General features: G+C 41.2%; 1 protein-coding gene across 1 annotated transcript; it reads left to right on the forward strand.

Moving 5' to 3' along the window:
* The first annotated feature begins 1,580 nt into the window (after positions 1–1,580).
* ddr2a (discoidin domain receptor tyrosine kinase 2a) lies at positions 1,581–17,961 on the forward strand. The gene is made up of 16 exons (XM_083888782.1): positions 1,581–1,691; positions 7,513–7,615; positions 8,953–9,184; positions 9,374–9,521; positions 10,642–10,744; positions 11,378–11,561; positions 11,657–11,897; positions 12,357–12,419; positions 13,574–13,710; positions 13,805–14,019; positions 14,513–14,735; positions 14,831–14,958; positions 16,117–16,314; positions 16,410–16,644; positions 17,328–17,477; positions 17,572–17,961. Exons 1-16 carry the CDS (start codon positions 1,607–1,609, stop codon positions 17,701–17,703), a joined length of 2,577 nt encoding a protein of 858 aa, XP_083744908.1. The 5' UTR covers positions 1,581–1,606; the 3' UTR covers positions 17,704–17,961.
* The last annotated feature ends 1,419 nt before the right edge of the window (positions 17,962–19,380 follow it).

The raw sequence follows: 19,380 nt of genomic DNA on the forward strand, positions 1-19,380 counted from the left end.
GCAGGATTGAAGGTTGAAGCCATCTTAAAATCCCATGTCAGGGTTGATGATGTTGGAAATCCGACTTGAGGGGGTTTTCCGGTTAACTTGGAAATTCCAACATCTGACTCTGACTGGACACAATTTGTTGTGTTTTGTAAAAGAAAGGCAGGAAGTAAAATGCTTAGTCACCTCTGGTTTTGGTTTTGTTCCTCGGGGCAGCTAATAATGAAGACCAGATTACATAAAACCAGATTACATAAGGAATGAGGAGGGATATTATGTAACTGGGTATTTGACTGTGTAAATGTTAAAAACAGCCTTGTTAAATGAATCAGTGTAGTTGACGGGGAGCCAGTGTGAGGAGGACAAAATCGGTGTAATATGGAATTTTATTATTATTGGTTAATAAATTGAAGGTTTTGTGGTTTGATTAAAACAGGGGAAAAAAAGAACATTACCATCTCAGTCACAATAGAACTTAATTTTCCAGTGTTCCTTTAATAACATTTTTAAAAAAAGCACAAATGTACAAGATTGTGCGGTTTGAATGTTTTGTTTTAAATGAAATATGGAGAGAAGCCTGTTGATTTTCTCGGCTGTTGCACTGAGTGGTCAGTTGGAGGCGGCTGGTTGGCCGTTCCTGTCCAGCTGAAGTCATGTCTGTGACTCAGCGTTTCTTTGTCTTCTTCTTCCATCGATTTTGTCCTTTTCATTCACCCATTCATTCTGCCATTCATCTCTAATATAAAAAAAGAAAGACTGAGGGAAATGTATGGAAATGTACGTATGAATATGAATTCACAGATTTGATTTTACTCCCTCCTAACAGGTTTGTGTTAGAATGCCCATGGTGTGGTTAGTTATTATGGGACCAGTCAGTAAAACCCCACTGCAATAGTACAATAATATTGTAGTGATAAAAGTCAGGGTGAACACAGCTGGAGAAATCATCCTCACAGTGTGGAAAATACAATTTTTTCCACAGATTTTAAAACGTGAACAGAAACCATATTAGAGATTGTATCACATGAACAGAGCCTGGCTGTTAATGATGATACTGAGACATCCGAGAGATCATGGGGACTTGTTTTTGTTGATGGTGCTGATGGAAGTGTGTGTAATTTGAGTATTCATAGACCTGAGAAATGCAAGTGTATTCTTTTAAATCTGGCTTCAAACATTTGCTTATTCAAATTTTATCTGATTTATCAGATTTTACCTAATTTCTGCATCAGTTTTATTTGCCTTATAATTTGCACTGTAAAGTACTTTGTTTTTTTATAAATAAATAACACAAATGCAAAATTCATCGACAAAAAGACCGTAGTTACACTTTAATAGGCCTTCTCTTATAGAGTGATAAAGCACTAAATAAATGGAAATTCCATTGTTATGTGGCAATTATTCAGTATTTTATTGAGCGATAAAAAAAAGCATGCCTCCAATTAAAATCCCCCTTTTCCCCTTTAACGTTCCCATGAACACAGGGAAGTAAATAAAATGAAAATAAAGACTCATATTGAACTTTTTATTTTTCAAGCCCCACGTGGTGAAGTGAGTCACTGACGTTGTGTTCCCTTCTTCCCCTGCAGGTTGGAAGCCTGTCTCTGTGCATGTGTTTGGGATGAAGCACCTGTGGGACACTCACTTCCTCCTCCTCCTCCTCCTCCTCGGTCTGTTCCAAACCGTCACGTCGCAGGTCAACCCAGGTACGTAACCCTGTCACAGGGTACATTTTCCGGATTTCTGTTCTGACTCAGACTGAGCACTGAGATCACATTTGAGACTCTGTGAACACTAAAAAAAAAGTGACTTTTCTGAGTTTTAGTCTTTTTAGAGGGCTTGGTGATGCAGACCAGTAGCCCAGACTGCAACTGATTCAGATTTTGGATAAGTGCTGCTTTGTGTGAGCCATGTGGTCCCTCTCTCTATGGTCTGGCCTCTTTGATCTCTGCATGCACGTCTTTCTCCAGCTCTCCCTCAGTTGTGTGGGTGGTTTTTGGGATGTCAATGAAAAGGAACCAATAATTTTTTTTTGGATGAAAGCAATGTTTTTGGTGACTGTTGAAATTGTCGACATATTGCAGATATTTGTCAGTCATCGAGCTGGTTTTCCTTCTACTGTTGAAAAGATAATGCATGAATCTACTCGGACATGAAGAGCTGTTGAGGACGGTTTTGTCTACGATGCTGAACAGGTCTCGCTGACCTCGCTATGCCAAAAAGGAACAAAAAAACAACACTGAAAGAAAAAAAGAAAAGCTCCATCACTTCCACACCCTCCCTCCCTCCCTCCTTACTCCACAATCACTTTTACTTGCAAAATAAAAAGCTTATTGCATTTACGTAAAGTATAATAAAAGCAAATGTGAGCTCATAAACAGAAAATAATTGATATACTGCATTCTCCCATACCCTAAGTCAATCAGGCACACCACAACACACCACAACTTGGCTTATGTTTGTCATTTGTGTCCCTTGTGTCAAAACTAACAGAATAAAAGAGCATTTTATAAGAACTTCAAAGGAAGAAATGTGTAGATTGAGTGTGATAGTGATCGTATACGCCACAGTGTGTGTTTATAGAGGGAGTTTTCCAGTCAAATAATGTGTTCATGCTGCGCCGCCTTTCATGCACGTCTGTATATGTTAATGGCTGCATTTCTGACCCATTTAACAAGACGTGAATGTAACGTGAGATTCCCTTTTATTTATTTATCTTTAGATAAAAAATTGAACTTTTACTCAAAATCTTACTTTGCATTCCACAAAAGAAGAAGAAGAAGAAGAAAAAAAGGGCAACATGAATATTTTATGAGACATCTCTCAACTGCATTTAATAAGGGATTTGAGTGTATGACCCCAGAGGGACTTCTATTGCTGGTCTTTCTTTCTATTTTCCTTTTACGTGTGTGTGCGCGTGCATGTGTGCGTGTGCACAATCACATGCATATACCCGCATGCACATGCATGCTGTGGATCCAGCTATCCCACTGGAGTCTGTGGCTAATGCATACCAGACATTCTGACAGCAGGAAAGTCCATTGAAATAAGCTCTGTCTTTCGCCCCGGCATTGTGTATATATGTGTGTGTGTGTGTGTGTGTGTGCCTCCCAGTATTTGACCGCTCATAAGTCATGGAAAGGACTGTTTGTGCATCTGATCATGGTTAAAGTTCACCAAGTTCACTGTTAAAAAAAACCCTAATGGAGTTGAGTTTGGTTTACAAAGCAGCAGCAGTGACCCACTCACATCTCAACCTGCTCTCATCATATACGGATGCAAGATATCTTATAACAATCTAATGCTGCAGTTCTGCTGCATTGAGAAGAAGAAGAAGACTAAGAAGGCCATTTTTCCACAGTCTGGAAATATTCACGGCTGAATTTAGTAGAGCTGAGATGTTGACGGATGCCAATTTTCCCCTGTTTAAAATTCCCAGGCAATGGAATTACAGCATCCCTGTCTTTCTCATTTTACTCGGGAGTGGGCGAACTTTATTTCACTGCGGAGATGAGGGAGGAGAAGGTGTGGACATGAGCACAGGCCTGCGCAGAGCGGCCAAATATCATGCAGTGTTATTATCGTGTGGGCTCCTATACTTATGAGGATGTTTCAAATAGAAACCGAATGAATAGATGAATGCACGAGAATGAATCGCTGTCAAAAAAAAAACATGCAAATGACGTTAAACAGAGGCCAATGAAGAAAGAAAGAAAAGAAGAAACCTCTGCTAAAGACCAAACAGTCACACAGGATTAAAAAGATGCACATTTCATATTGAGTTCAGAGCTTTTATTCTGAAAAAATATGACTGTCATGGTTTAGTGGAGTAAATATCCGCAAAATAACTACTTGCATATGTTAGGCTTAAAACGGAAGCAGTAATTCTTAAAATTAAAATGATGCACAATAAACACTAACAGTACGAGTAGGTGTTGCACACACATTTGTCTTGGTAACAATCTGCTGATTAAAGACAGCTTACGTCCACATTATTCTTAGTTTGAGGCAGCAAACGTGGGTTTTTGTTTCTGACTGACGACGTTTGAAACCACTTTGCTTGATGAAGATATGTTTTGGCCCAATATTCAATTGCTTACAAAAAATGACATGAAGATGTGTTGAAATGACCTGTCCTCATGTGCTTGTATATTTGAAATAAAAATAATATCTTAAACAACATATGACATAACTTTGAGGGGGAAAAAACTTTAAAAAATGATTTCAAAGTTGTCTTCATGCTGCACTCCCACTTGTGACCACAGGGGCCACTGTTCAGCAAGTTTGTAACCTGATCCCATTTAAGAATGTAATAAATGTGACAAAAAAGTTGTAATAAACACAAATACAGTTGTGCTGACATATAGTTTTAGGGACAGGTATGCTGCAGACCTGTGTGTGTGTGTGTGTGTGGGGGGGGGGGGTGTGTGTGTGTGTGTATTTGGAGTCAGTTGATGGACAGCAAACACTGACAGAACAAGTCTGCCTTTCAAGGCAGGGTGCAGTAAAAATCAAGAGGTGAGAGAGGGGGTTTATTTAGTCCGTGACTCCTTCATCTCTCTCTCTCTCCTTTAACCGCACAAGGCTGGTATTTTTCCACATTTTTTCTCGGGTGATATTTTTAGATGCTGTGGCCAAATATGAATCCTGATGGGTGGTGGGGTCGGTGTGTGTATAATATGTGTGCAGCTCACCCCAGTGGTCACATCTGAGTGGGTTGGGTAGATAAATAAACACAGCAAAAAAAACAACATTTGCTGGAGCGGTCATACATCCGGCACGGCAACACTGAAACCCATTCCTCTCTCTCCCTCTCTCTCTCTCTTGAATGTATTTAGGATGTGGTTAAAGACTCTGATAATGACTCTTATTTTCATCAATTATGTCCAAGGCAATTGCTGTGTTTTCCCCCCATCTGATGATGCTGCACTGTCCGTGGTCTGCATCGCTGTGTATTTCTGGCAAGACTTCACGGAAGAAAATCACACTCATGTCACCACACATGACCCCAGTGTTTCCACTGACATTTCTTTTGAATGTTTGGACAGTGTTTCATGCAGCAGCTCCTCTCTCTCTCTCCTTCTCGTCTCGATGCCTGTTTACTCTCTTCACCTCTGTGTGAAGTAGCCTGTGTCGTCAAAGCAACGGAACGCCGACCACATCAAGCCCAAACAACCTTTAACTAAACTGGGCTGCAACTGCATAACATTCCGCGCTACACGATGCCCGATATTATAATTTAATATTCCTGTTCTTTGTCATCTTATCCTGCCCTGATTTGATTTCAAACCATCTTTATCAGGTTCTGACAACTTGTTGCTGCTAGTGTCTGTGTAGTTTAAGCACCTATGTGGTTTTGCAAATGTAATCATAGCCGGAATATACCATAATATTCTGAGATTATGAGATGAGTGAGATTGTGTTTTGGTGATCTGGTGCAGGGTATGGATTGGTGAAGTGAGGGCAGTGAGGAAAGAGGAGACGAGTGTAGACATCTGGAAGAGTTCTTGTTTGTGTCACTGTGTCACTGCCAAGAGTGTGTCTGTGTGCGTGTGTGGCTGCTTTTGTGTGTTCACATTTAGCTAATTTTAGATCTAGATTCAGCATTTTTATTGAGACTTAACCTTAAGATTTAACAATGAGATTTAGATTTAACTTTATTATTCTACGAATGCATATTGATTACAGTTATATGATGTGTTTTTCACATGAATTTGTGTCTCAAATCACAGGAGAATGAGCTAAATCTAGTAGCAATAGAATTGTTAACACATTGACTTTTTCAGGACCAGATGTCAGGGAGCACAAAACCTGGTCCTTGTGGGGCACACTCTTAGAAATAAGGGTTCCAAAAGTGTTCTTCTACAAGGGCTGAGGTTCTACCTGGAACCATTTGCTTCTGAAAAACCCATTCCAGAAGAAAGGGTTTTTCAAGGGTTATTGGTAACACTAATAAAGGGTACCAAAAAGGGTTCTCCTATGAGGACAAGCCGAAGAACATTATATGGTTCAACTATGGTTCGAGCACTTTTATTTCTAAGAGTGCAGAACCTCACATTTTGAAGAACTGGTTAGGTTTGGGTTAAGGTAATATTATCTGGTTACCTGGTCATGGTTAATATTTGGAGTCAAGCTTTAATAATCCATTGGTCAGGCAGTCCAAACGAATGGAAGTCAATGTGTGTCCTTAAACTGCACAAACCTGTGAGACGTGAGCTGTGTATCAGATCTTGTGTCCTCGTCCTAAAAACCCTTCGGGGGTTTCCACTTCTTGACTTCTGAGCAAATATTTGCAGGAGATCAAGAAAGGAGGAAGACGGAATCACAGGGGGAGAAAGAAAGACAGGAAAGAAAAAGCAGGAGAGAGGCTGGAGAGAGAGAGACAGAGAAGGCCTTGAACCTCCAGCTCTGCTGTTGCTGGCATCTTCTCAAAGGTTTTGTGTGTGGGACAAGGGGCCAGGTTAACAGGGTCAGACTCTCTTCCAATCCACTTCTATCATGTGTACAGAAATCAAGTTTTCCAAAGACTCTTTCATCCATCAGTGAGGCTATTTAGCGGTACTATCCTGTTAAGTGGAGTTATCAGTGTGAGAACAAAACAACCCAACCCTTTAGATACAACATGATGGAAAAGTGCCCCCTTTATTTTTCTACCCATGGAAACGCAGAGGAATCAGGACATTCCTTCTTGCGAGAGTCTCGTAAAAAGTAATAAGAAACCACGCTGGCTGTGTCACGCTCAGTTTGCCTCGAAGCTGCTTGATGGGATGAAGATTTTTCTGAATTGCTGTGTTAATCTTAATCAACTTGCACACAGAAGAGAAGGAAAAAGAAGCCGAAAGAAAGAGAGAGAGCGAGACCACACAGAAGGCCAGGACAGAGAGGAGACAGAAGAGGAGGATGAGGATGTGGAGGGGGTACAGGAAACAGTGGGCATACAGTTTCTATAGACCACAGAATGGAGGTGTGATGGACGCAAACCTGCCTGATTTACCACTCGCATGCATGCACGCACGCACACACACACACACACACACACACAGTAACCACCTCTCTTGTGCATGTGCTCAGTACCAACACTATTTGGATTGGCGGAGACGCCGAATGGTCCCAGCTTATTATTTCAATACAGCAACCACAATCTGTGTGTGTTTCTTGAAAGGAGTGTGTGTGTGTGTGCGTGTGTGTGTCTGGTGTGTTTGAATACAGTGTTGAATTCTCTGCGTCAGCCAGCTCTGTGGCTGGTCCGAGAAAAGTGAGGACAGCTGCACTTTTCATTGTGTGATAATCCAGGTGAAAGATCCATGAAGTAATAAACACTTATCTCGCTTTTATGTGATAATTTATCAAGTAAGAAAAATATTTAAATCGGACTTCTTTCAGATTAACATGCTCGTAAAAGCTAATAACAGTGTTTCTGACAATCACTTTCCTTCTTTGGTAAATGTATTTGATTCTGATATTTGTCTTGTGGGTTGTTTGTCATCCGGCCTTTAACTGAAATAATGTGTTGTTGTTTTGTCTCAGGTGTGTGTCGTTATGCTCTGGGCATGTCAGGGGGTCAGATACAGGACGAGGACATTTCTGCTTCCAGCCAGTGGTCTGAATCCACCGCTGCCAGATACGGCAGGTACGTCTCTTACACACACACGTTTGCACAGCAGTCGTAGTGAGGACACAATCTTACATTCTCTAGCACCTTACCTTAAACTTAACCACTAAACATTTTTCATCATAATAGTTGGCATCGCCCTGAACAAGGATCCGTTGAAAATATTTGCGAAACTCTTAAGGAATAATTTTAGTGAATTTTTGAAATTCAGGAAATGATCTATTTACCCTGATGCACTTTGACAGTGAGCTGGCTTTCTTCTCAAAAACAAAAAGTATTTCGGAATGACTTGAAATTTACCACCATAATAGTCGGCATCACCCTGAACAAGGATCCGTTGAAAATATTTGCCAACCTCTTCAGGAATAATTTTAATGAATTTTTGAAATTCAGGAAATGATCCATTTGCCCAAATGCACTTTGACAGTGACCTGAATTATTCAAAAAAACCAAAAAGTATCTCGGAATGACTTGACATTTACCATCATAATAGTCGGCATCGCCCTGAAGAAGGATCCGTAGAAAATATCTGCAAATCTCTTTAGGAATAATTTTAATGAATTTTTGAAATTCAGGAAATGATTCATTTGCCCTGATGCACTTTGACAGTGAGCTGACTTTCTTCAAAAAAAACAAAAAGTATCTCAGAATGACTTGAAATTTACCATCATAATAGTCGGCATCGCCCTGAACAAGGATCCGTTGAAAATATCTGCAAATCTCTTAAGCAATAATTTTAATGAATTTTTGAAATTCAGGAAACGATCCATTTGCCCTGATGCACTTTGACAGTGAGCTGACTTTCTTCAAAAAACATTAGGTTGCACAGTGTTTGCATTATGTTAACCTTTACGTTCCTTATCATGCATTACCATAACTGAAAAATCTTCTTCAGCTCCCACTATAGGAATACATACTTCCTACGGGCACTGCACTAAAGATCATAAATTAATGTGTGTCAAGTTTGTCGTGATTAAGAAAGCATGCACGAGTCTGTCTGTGTGTCTGTGTGTGTGCGTCTGAATATCAGTATAAGGTTTTTTATACACTCTCTCCATTCGTCTTGGCTGTGTTTTTGTTCTCGCTCTGCTCCCGCTCTCCTCTGACAGCCCCTCGTCCAAAATTAACACTTTAGGATGGATTTACGACGCAGGTTTTCACTGAGGTGTTTTCATAACAGGCTTTTAGGAGTGAAATCCACCACTGCACTCACTATTACTTTCCTCTCACCTTTCCCTGCCATCCTGTCCTATATTTTTTTTTCCTCCTGTACCCTTTTCCCTTTCCTGCTGCAACTCCACCGTGGACGTCCACTCACTGTGCAACTCCTTCCTTTTCCAAATGTCTCTCTCCAGGCTGGACTTTGAGGAGGGCGACGGCGCGTGGTGTCCAGAAATAACGTTTGAGACAGACAACCTGAAGGAGTTCCTTCAGATCGACCTGCGCTCACTTCACTTCATCACCCTCGTGGGCACCCAGGGTCGACATGCAGGAGGCATGGGCAACGAGTTTGCACAGATGTACAAAATTAAGTACAGCCGTGATGGAAGTCGCTGGATCTCATGGAGAAACAGACAAGGCAAACAGGCAAGTGTATACATATATGTATATAATTTGACCCTACAATTCATTGAAACACCCCATTTTTATGCACATTTACTTTAAACATATATAAATCCTTTTTTTTCTTTTTTTTTAATCCTACAGCCCAGGCCATGATATCATGCATATGTAATAACTGTCAGTCATTGTTGTGCTCCTTTGTTTTTCATGAAGGTGATTGAGGGAAATAGAAACGCCTACGACATCGTACTAAAGGACTTGGAGCCGCCCATCATCGCTCGCTATGTCCGCTTCATGCCCGTCACAGATCACTCCATGAACGTGTGCATGAGAGTGGAGCTCTACGGCTGTGAATGGCTAGGTAAGATGTTGGTGAGGACTGATGAGTGAAGAGAGAGAGGATATGTAAAGACAGAACAACAGAGCTGAGGCGACTGTCTTCAGACAGACAGACAGAGAGCATCGGCTTATGTTTCCTGCATTGATTGATTGATTTGTCTGTGCACATGTGGCATGAGTTAGAAGTTCTGGTTATAGGGCGCAATATCTTTAACAACACCCTTTCAGTGCTGTTCTTTTCCTTTTCTTCTTTCACTTTAACCTCGATCTTCAGGTTTAAATTTAGCAATTTTCATGCTTTATTGTCCACACATGCTTCATCAAATGTCCAGTGTGTAAGAATAAGTGACATCTAATTGTGAGATTGCCGATAACAGCTACACACACTCATCCCTTGTGTTCTTTTTCCCCCTTTGGGTTCTGCCTAAAAACATGAAACACTGGTTTGTCTATTCAGGGCTGCCGTAGAAACAGCCAAGATGGCGGCCTCTGTAAAGTAAGGCCCCGTCTAACATGTAATGGCTTATTCGAAGGATAAGAAGACTAAATGATTTTTAATTATAACAACATACCTATGGTACACACTGGACCCTAAGCAGTATGCATTTCCTTAAATTTAAATATGGTCAGTGTTAGAACTACATTAGCATAAATGTGGACATTCTTCATTTTAGATTTCTATTATAATTTTTTTGTTGAAGAACCTGGTGAAATTGAGGTCAAATCAATGCATAAAAAGAAAAAACATTTAAAACATTGCACATTGTAGTGGAAAACAACACTTCAATAACTTCCTTATACTGCATGATTCACCATATATGCTCGCAGAGCTTAGGTTAGTCATCCACACAAACTGATTAATTCCCACACAAATCTCATTTACTCGCTTTGAGAATCCCAAGGCCACATTTCTCCTTCCTTTGTATGTTGCGCAGATACTGTAAGCTGATGACGTGACAACCCGTGAAACAAAAATACAAAAAAAATACAACCAACAACAATATAAGATAGAACATTTACTTAAAACTCTAATTGCACTTGGTGCTGCAGATTTACCCGAACACCTTCCTGAAGTGCTTCATGAAGTAATCTATTATTCTGTGGATGAATCCATAAAAATAAACCAATCAATTGTTTTACAGATGGTCTTGTGTCATACAACGCACCAGTGGGAGAGCAGATGTCCTTGCCCACGTCGCCCGTTCACCTCAACGACACCGTCTATGACGGTGCCATCATCCACAGGTATGTGTCTTTCATTCCTGCCTCCTCACACCACTGCTCTGCTCTGCTCCATCATCACTCTCCTCCTGCGTCAGTACTTTTCCCCTTCCTCGCCTCCTTGTTGCCTGGTCACCATGGTGAAAGCAGAGAGCCACATGGTGGTGAGTGGGTCATGGCGGTTTACTGTTAAGCAATACCTCATGGGAATGACTGAGTCAAGCGAAGTTTCAAAATGGGGACGAACAAACTTGAGAGGCTTGTGTTGACATTAGTGTTTCGACGATGATGAATAATGTCCTCCATGACACAGGCCTTCTTTTCTCAGAGGGAAAAGAAAATGGCCCATAATGCAGCACCACAGCCAAGAGCATGAGGAACAGTAACTGGTTTTATAATGCTGTCACCTAGTGGTGAATGCTTGAACTTTTTTGCATATGCTTACACACAATTGAGTTTCAGTTAGTAACTCTTTTTTTTTGCTATGTTTATTTACTTTATTCTATTTAAAAAAGTGTTGGATTATAGACCTACACTCATACTTTCACACACTGGAGCTTCAAGCATTCAAAAAAGAAAAAAAAAACATATAACAGAGGTTGTGAAATACATATTGCAAACATGTTTCTCTGTGTTTTAAATACATTTTCTTTCCAGTATGACAGAGGGTTTGGGTCAGCTGACTGATGGCGTATGTGGTCTGGACGATTTCATGCTCAGCCATGTTTACAACGTGTGGCCTGGCTACGACTACGTCGGCTGGAACAATGAAAGCTTCCCCAGTGGATATGTGGAGGTCATGTTTGAGTTTGACCGCACGCGAAACTTCACCACCATGAAGGTGCAGACTTAGATGTCTCTCCGTAGCGACATGTTTTATTCATTCTGTTCGGTTCCACAGTACTAAACACTCTCCCTGTGTGTCCCTGTCTGCAGGTCCACTGCAACAACATGTTCTCCCGCCACGTGAAGACCTTCCGTCAGGTGGTGTGTTACTTCCGTTCTGAGGCAGACTGGGAGGCCACGCCGCTCTCCTTCAGCTCTGTGGTGGACGAGAAGAATCCCAGCGCTCGCTTTGTCACCGTCAACTTAGCCAATCACATGGCCAGCGCCATCAAATGCCAGTTCTACTTTGCTGATGCCTGGATGTTGTTCAGCGAGATCACCTTCCAGTCAGGTATAATAGGCAGATACATGCCCCCTGCTGGTTGTATGAACTTATATTCTGATATATTTGTTTTTACACTAATTTGTATCCATGAATGTTGTTACTTTTAATGATTCTGTTGCTTGTGTCACATCCACAGCCAGTATAGCATATACTGCAAGATTTTGTCGACAAATAAGTCCTTGAACCACCTCTCAATGTGGTTTCTGTGATTGGATCTGAGTTTGCATTCAGGACATGTTCTAAACTGCTCAGACCTGTATTCAGCTTGAGCTTGTGCTCATGGGAATATGTTGAATTGATTGATTTTGCACTTCATGTTCACTATTTTTCTTCTATTGTTGTACTTCCGTTTTACACTTTTGCCAAACCGCTTCATTGATGAGCAAAATAATTGATGAGTGATGAGTTCATTTAGTGAATTGTTGCAGCCCTTCTTCTGATTTAAAGTCAATCATTTCCTTTCAGACACGGCCATGTACAACACAACTCTGGCTCCGCCCAAGACTGGACTGGACAACACACAACCAGGTCAGTGATCTTGATGCCAATTAGAGTATAAAGTATTTAATTTTATCTTAATAATTACACAGACAATGGCTTTAAATTATCTTCAGAACTTTGATCAAACATCTTTGCCCCCAAATCCATTTTACAAATGAATTCTGGACAGTTCACTGTGTCCACCCGTTATTTTTCCTCAAAATAGAAATCTGGATGATTTTTTATGTGCTGGAATTTTTTTAATAATAATTAAAAATAATTAATAATAATAATTTGTGAATTGTGTTGGACAGGACCACAACATCTTAGTAAACTAAACTGCTGATAACGTCTCTAAACTGTGCTCTATAGCAGTGTTTTTCAACCTTTTTTGAGGCAACGCACTTTTTTAGATGAAGAGAAATCCCACAGCACACCACAAACAGACATTACACAGTACATGTAAGCACAGATTAGTCTTTTTAATTTATTCATACTCACTCTGTGTGAAACCTGGGCCTGTTTTGACATACACAAAGCTGATATCCTGGCACACGTCGAGCTCCTCCTCAGCAGCTCTCAGTCTCTCTCTGTGTTTTTGTTTTTATGGCTGTCATGTTTGAAAAGCTCAGCTGACATTGGCATGTTGTGGGAAATGGGAGCAATGTGGAAAAGGGATTTTGACAGCAGTCAAACCAAAACAGCATTGCTGGCACCAACGCTGAATAACTACACACAAACAGTGACTAAATAATGTTTTTTTTGGACCTATTAAGGGAAATTGGATAAGTAGGATAATTGGACAGTAACGTGCCAAATCACTACAGTATAATATGACATTGGTATGCATCACCTGTCAATATAGTATCTCAACTGATTAATCATGTTACACATGAGGAGAAAGAGCTGCTGACATTTGACACAGTTGTTTTAAGTCACTGTTGGAAATGAAAGCTCTGGGTGGAGTCAGGGTGGAACGAAGCATTATTATTAACTGGTTCTGTCAGTAAGTCAGGCCTCTGAGCCAGTACTTTATGTACATTATGTCATTATGTTGGCACACCTCGAGGTGACATAATTACAGCAAAACAATCGGCCTGCAGTCTGAACTCTCTTGGTTTCTCAAAGTAAAATAACTCGTCATAAGTGCAGATATACTGTACTGAATGATCCCATAACCATAACCCTTTGTCTCTGATCAGATGAGGATCCCACCCACAAAGTAGATGACAGCAACACGCGCATTCTGATCGGTTGCCTCGTCGCCATCATCTTCATCCTTGTGGCCATCATTGTCATCATCCTGTGGAGACAAGTGTGGCAGAAGATGCTGGAGAAGGTGAGTTCAAACCTCATCGAGCCTGAAGATGTTGCACATTTTGATTATTTAGACGTAGATCTGTTCACTTCACCCCGAACATCCTGTATTCTAGGCCACTCGTCGGATGCTGGATGATGAACTAACTGCTAGTTTGTCAATACAGAGCGAGACGTTCGCCTACAACCACAACCAGTCGAGTACGACCAGCGAACAGGAGTCTAGCTCCACGTATGAGCGAATCTTCCCCCTCGGTCCAGACTACCAGGAGCCCTCACGCCTCATATGTAAGCTCCCGGAGTTTGCACAGAGCTCAGAGGAGCCTGGTAGGTGGACACACATGTCTGCTTGCATAAATCTTACCTTCCTCCAGTTTTTGGTCTAATCTGACCATTATACAAGTTTTCATCGTTAAGACCTCATTATGTCCTCCACACTGAAACAACTTAAACTGTATTTTCAGACAGTTTAAGTCTGGGAACCTGACTCTTTCTTGTGCTTTGTGTCCCAACCCCTTAATTCTCTATTTGAAATAATAAGAGTGACAAGAATTGCAGTAAAAACAATCCTAGAAGGAATATACATGTGTTGCTCCTTTCATGCAGCTTAGTCTCGTGCAGTTACTCTTGTTAACCAATAGATGGCACACATAACACTTTTTCATAGTTAAAAGGGGAATAAACAACATTTAATTTAGATTTAATTTAGATTTAGATTTATGCTTTTTGTGTCATTCTATGCACCTCCCGAGAGTCTGCAATAAAGGCTGAATATGATAATGTTGAGCCACTTACTGACGATTCTGTGTTACAGCTTCGACCAGCACAGCAGCATCGAAATCCACCGCAACCAGTGTTGCCCAGGACGGCGTTCCTCATTACGCCGAGGCAGACATAGTAAACCTGCAAGGCGTGACGGGAAGCAACACGTACGCCATCCCTGCAGTGACCATGGACCTATTATCAGGGAAGGATGTTGCAGTGGAGGAGTTTCCAAGGAAACTGCTGACTTTCAAAGAGAAGCTCGGGGAGGGTCAGTTTGGAGAGGTGTGTGCTGTTTACCAGATTATCTACAGATTAACTGAGAGATGGAAAGAAACAGCCAAGTTGTAAATGTGACTCTCCTATCCTCTCCTCTCCAGGTGCACCTGTGTGAAGCACAGGGGATGCAGGAGTTCATGAATAAAGAGTTTTTATTTGACACCTCTGAGGATGTGCCAGTTTTAGTGGCTGTGAAGATGCTTCGCTCAGATGCCAACAAAAATGCCAGGTACTGACTCAGACGTGTGCCGCAAATTAGAGCTCCATTGTAGCACAAGATTTTACCTTCTGTCCTGAGCTTCTGTGATCAGATTAGCACTTGATTCATACACGACAGATGAGCTCAGACATTGTTGAAACCCTATGCTGATATTGATGTCACATTATTATTCTTTATTGTACAGTAATTGAACTCTATGAACTGCCTTCTGATTGGCCATGGTCAGTCTGTGAACTGCCCTGAGATCTGTCTGTTTAAAGCTTCCCATCACATTTCCGATTCAGTTGTGAGGCAGAAGTGTTGTTTTTCCCTCAGACCACTTGATTTAAATGATGCTACATGGTTGTTATGTTATGGAATTGTTGTTCGATAACGCAAGACAATCTCCCCACTGCACCTTTAATTGGACCAGACTCACTCAGGCGACCAACACTGCTGCAAAAAATAATGGTGTCTTCCCACGCCCCAACCACATTGAACTTAATAACACGGCCATTATATGTGTCACAATTGCAATAGAACAGGACTTCATACACCCACTCTATGAACATCTAGCTGTAAGGGCTCTCACAGGGTGTAGCTCAAGAAAGCCTCAGCCATCACATCCCTCAACAACAGACACCACTGAGTGAGATGGTGGTGAAGTATTGTCAGGTCTAGTGCAGTGCTGTGAGAAAGAATTTCCCCTTGAGGACAATAAAGTCAAATTTTAGGTCCATCCATCAATTCATTATCTACTACTTTATACTCCACATGAGGGGGTGCTTTTGGACTGAACCCAGAGAAAACCCACTCACACACACAGGGAGAACATACACACTACACCAAACATGTGGCCTGAAGTTTAGGTCTAATACGATTGATATTTATTATATTTCATTTTCAATTGGTAAAATAAAATAAAACACAAAGACGAAAGAACACCGAAAGGGTGTGTAAGCTGGTGCTGAAGGGGAATAACATCTTAACCATGTTTCACAAAAACATGCTTATGCGTACAACAAATGTTAATTTAAATTATTAGCAAAAAGCTACTACTAGCTTTTAGATAGTCCATTTCAACCTGAGCCTGTTTAATGTACTCCATGATTCACATTTTCACAGCACTACCTGTGTATCTGTGAGAAATGTATCTTACTTGTTTATCTCACGCTTTTATGTCGCTAGGAATGACTTCCTGAAAGAGATAAAGATCATGTCGCGTCTAAAGGACCCGAACATCATCCGCCTCCTGGCGGTGTGCATCCACAGCGACCCGCTCTGCATGATCACAGAGTACATGGAGAACGGAGATCTCAACCAGTTTCTGTCCCGTCATGAACCTGAGGGACAACTCGCTTTGCTCAGCAACGCCCCCACTGTCAGGTGAGTCTGTGGCTATATTTTATTTAAGTGCATGTTTCCATGTTGGTTTATTTCCTGACCAACCCATGATGCTTTATCTCTCCCGACCTTTCTAGCTTTGACAATCTGTGCTACATGGCCACTCAGATAGCATCGGGGATGAAGTACCTCTCATCCCTAAACTTCGTTCATCGAGACTTGGCCACGCGGAATTGCCTGGTGGGCAAAAAGTACACGATAAAGATAGCAGACTTTGGAATGAGCAGAAACCTGTACAGTGGCGACTACTACCGCATCCAGGGCAGAGCTGTGCTGCCGATACGCTGGATGTCATGGGAGAGCATCCTGCTGGTGAGGACTGGTACTGGTGTTTTAAGGCAACGCTATGCAACCTTTTTGTCAACAATTTGGAAAAGGTCAAAGAAAAAACAGATGCATAATAGAAATACATTCCAAAACAAATTAGGGTGTAGTCTGCCACTATTACATTGCATATAAAATACAAAATAAACTATCTATCTAAACCAAAGCATGTGTAGAATTTAATCTAATTAAAGGAGTTATGTGAATTATCTGTCCAAATATTACATGAAGGGTTTGCTAATTAGATTTTTTTTCCAAATTAATAGAATTAAAGAAATTTCAGCAGTGATGGAAATTAATTGATTTTCACTTCTTTTTTTTCTTTGAGTCACAAAAGGTTTACAAGAGCTTTTCATGATTTTTTCAAAGCTTCAAAATGTTGTTGATGTCATCATTCTCTCACAACCCAGTCAGGAGTACTGTTGTAGGTTGGATATTGAAGACTAAAGCCCTATTTGTACGGGATTAGGATTATAGTGATATCATAGTGTCTTTAGTAATATGTAATAATAATGATCTTAATCCCATAGGGCTTAAGAGGTCATCAAAAATCAGCTTACTACTGTAACAGCACATCCAGCAAAAGTTACTTTTCCAACATACTTATCCCCATATGTGTAGAGGTTCCCCTGATTAACTATGTATAATCCCTGTTTACATTTGATTTATAGGGTAAATTCACCACAGCGAGCGACGTGTGGGCTTTTGGAGTGACTCTGTGGGAGATTTTAAACTTCTGCAAAGAACAACCGTACTCTCAGCTCACCGATGAGCAGGTGATCGAGAACACGGGGGAGTTTTTCAGGGACCAGAAAAGACAGGTGTGTGTTCACGTGCTTACCCTGCACATTTCTGCAAAGTGTGCAACACGGGCAAATTCACGGCTGCACTTCTTTCTGTCTGTCTGTCTCGCAGATCTACTTGCCTCAGCCTGTGCTGTGTCCAGACCCGCTCTACAAGATCATGCTGAGCTGCTGGAAGAGGAACACCAAAGAGCGGCTCTCCTTCCAGGAAATAAACCAAGCCCTCCTGGATATACAGCCTTAAGCCGGGACTGCGTTTAAGACAGTGATTCCCCAGTCTGCTCTGCTCTGGAAGAAATGGTGCTTGACTTACGTGGCAGACACACTCCAGGTTTAAGCTATTTCATTTCAGTGGAGGAAAAAAAAATAAAAGTGAACTCCACCTGAGAGCCACAAGCTACAGTTTGGGAAACACTGCACCATGGACTTAACGCACCACAAACATGACGTGCTTCTCAGAGTCAAGGGAGGATCCTCAAACGGTTGAATTTCAACGGTGTTATCATTGGACCCCGATGAAGGATCGTACCAATGTGCAGGATCCTTCAAATTCTACAAAAGACTGAGCAAAGGATGCACGTTGTGGGTCCTCAGCACAGTGGAAAAGAACCCACAGCCACGTCTATTGCTAGGCTTTTACTACGGTTAGTGACAGGGAAGCTACTGGAGTGACAGCCCAGTATGCATTTAAATATTTATGTAGTTATAATTACACTTTTATGTAGTTTCCACCGAGCTGCCAGCTTCACGTGACATTAAAGATCCATCGTGTTAGAATTAGTGACATCTTGTGGTGAGACTGCAGATTGCAACAAACTCCTCCTCAGCTCACCCTTTTCGTTTCCCCAGGGCGTCAGCTGTTGTTTCTCAATTAGCTTCTGCTTCCAAACGTCAAATGCATGCTCTGGCTGGTTTGTCCTTCCGGGCCACCATAGAAACGTAGTGGTGCAAGATGGTCGCCTCCATTAAAGCAAGGCCTTTGCCTAAAGTAAATAGAAAAAGGCTCAGTGAGGCTACGGAAACCAACGAATCTTTGTTTTAAGGTGATTGTTCACTTTATGTTAGTTTATACAAAACATAGGAAATAAACAGTTTGCACTTGGTAGTCTGATCCATTAATGCATTCTCAGAGTGCTAGAAAGAAGTGTTGCCTGGTCCCTGCAGGACCTGACATGGAAGGGTCCTCTCTTTTACAGGAAGGATCCTTGACTATGAGAAGCACATATGAGCTAACAGAGACCTTTGTGTTCATCGGTTTAGCTCAGTTATGTCACAGACACACGGGTGTTCTGTTTTACGCGACACTGTGGTGACACGTGCCGTGCGGAGGGGAGAATATTCAATGTAGCAGCAAGTGACATTCGACACGTTTGAGAACGTGTTTTTGTTTTCGTTTGTTAAACCTGTCGTGTAAGCGTGTTTGATGACAGGACTGCTTGAATGTAGGAAGAAAGAGTGCAGCAAACTATGACTGTTACATTTCGTTATATTTCAAGTATTTCATCTCAAAAAAAAAAAAAAAGTAAAGTAACTCCAGACTGCAGTTTTCCATATGGTGATTCGGTAACGCTTTCTTTTACAGTCCCCTAATTACCTGGTAATTAGCTGGTAAATTCATGGTAACACTAAAGTGTTGCTAGGTAATTACCAAGGGTAATAAGATCAGTAAATACAGTGAAACCATTGCCAAAATACTGGGTAATGCACGGTAATGTACTCGGTAAGTAAAGTAAAACTGTACTGTAAAAGAAAGCCAAGCTTGTTTCCATGTAATTACACACATTTTTAGGGTTAGGTTTGTTAGATTACCCCTTGGGAAAATAGCTAGTAATTAGGGGACTGTAGGTACCTGCTTATTACCAGTTTATAACCCAATAATACACTTACATTTACCATAGTTTTGCCATAGTTTAGCTGTACA

This window comes from Microchirus variegatus (genome assembly GCF_963457635.1).
Source record: "Microchirus variegatus genome assembly, chromosome: 4".
In the NCBI taxonomy this organism is placed as follows: Eukaryota; Metazoa; Chordata; class Actinopteri; order Pleuronectiformes; family Soleidae; genus Microchirus; species Microchirus variegatus.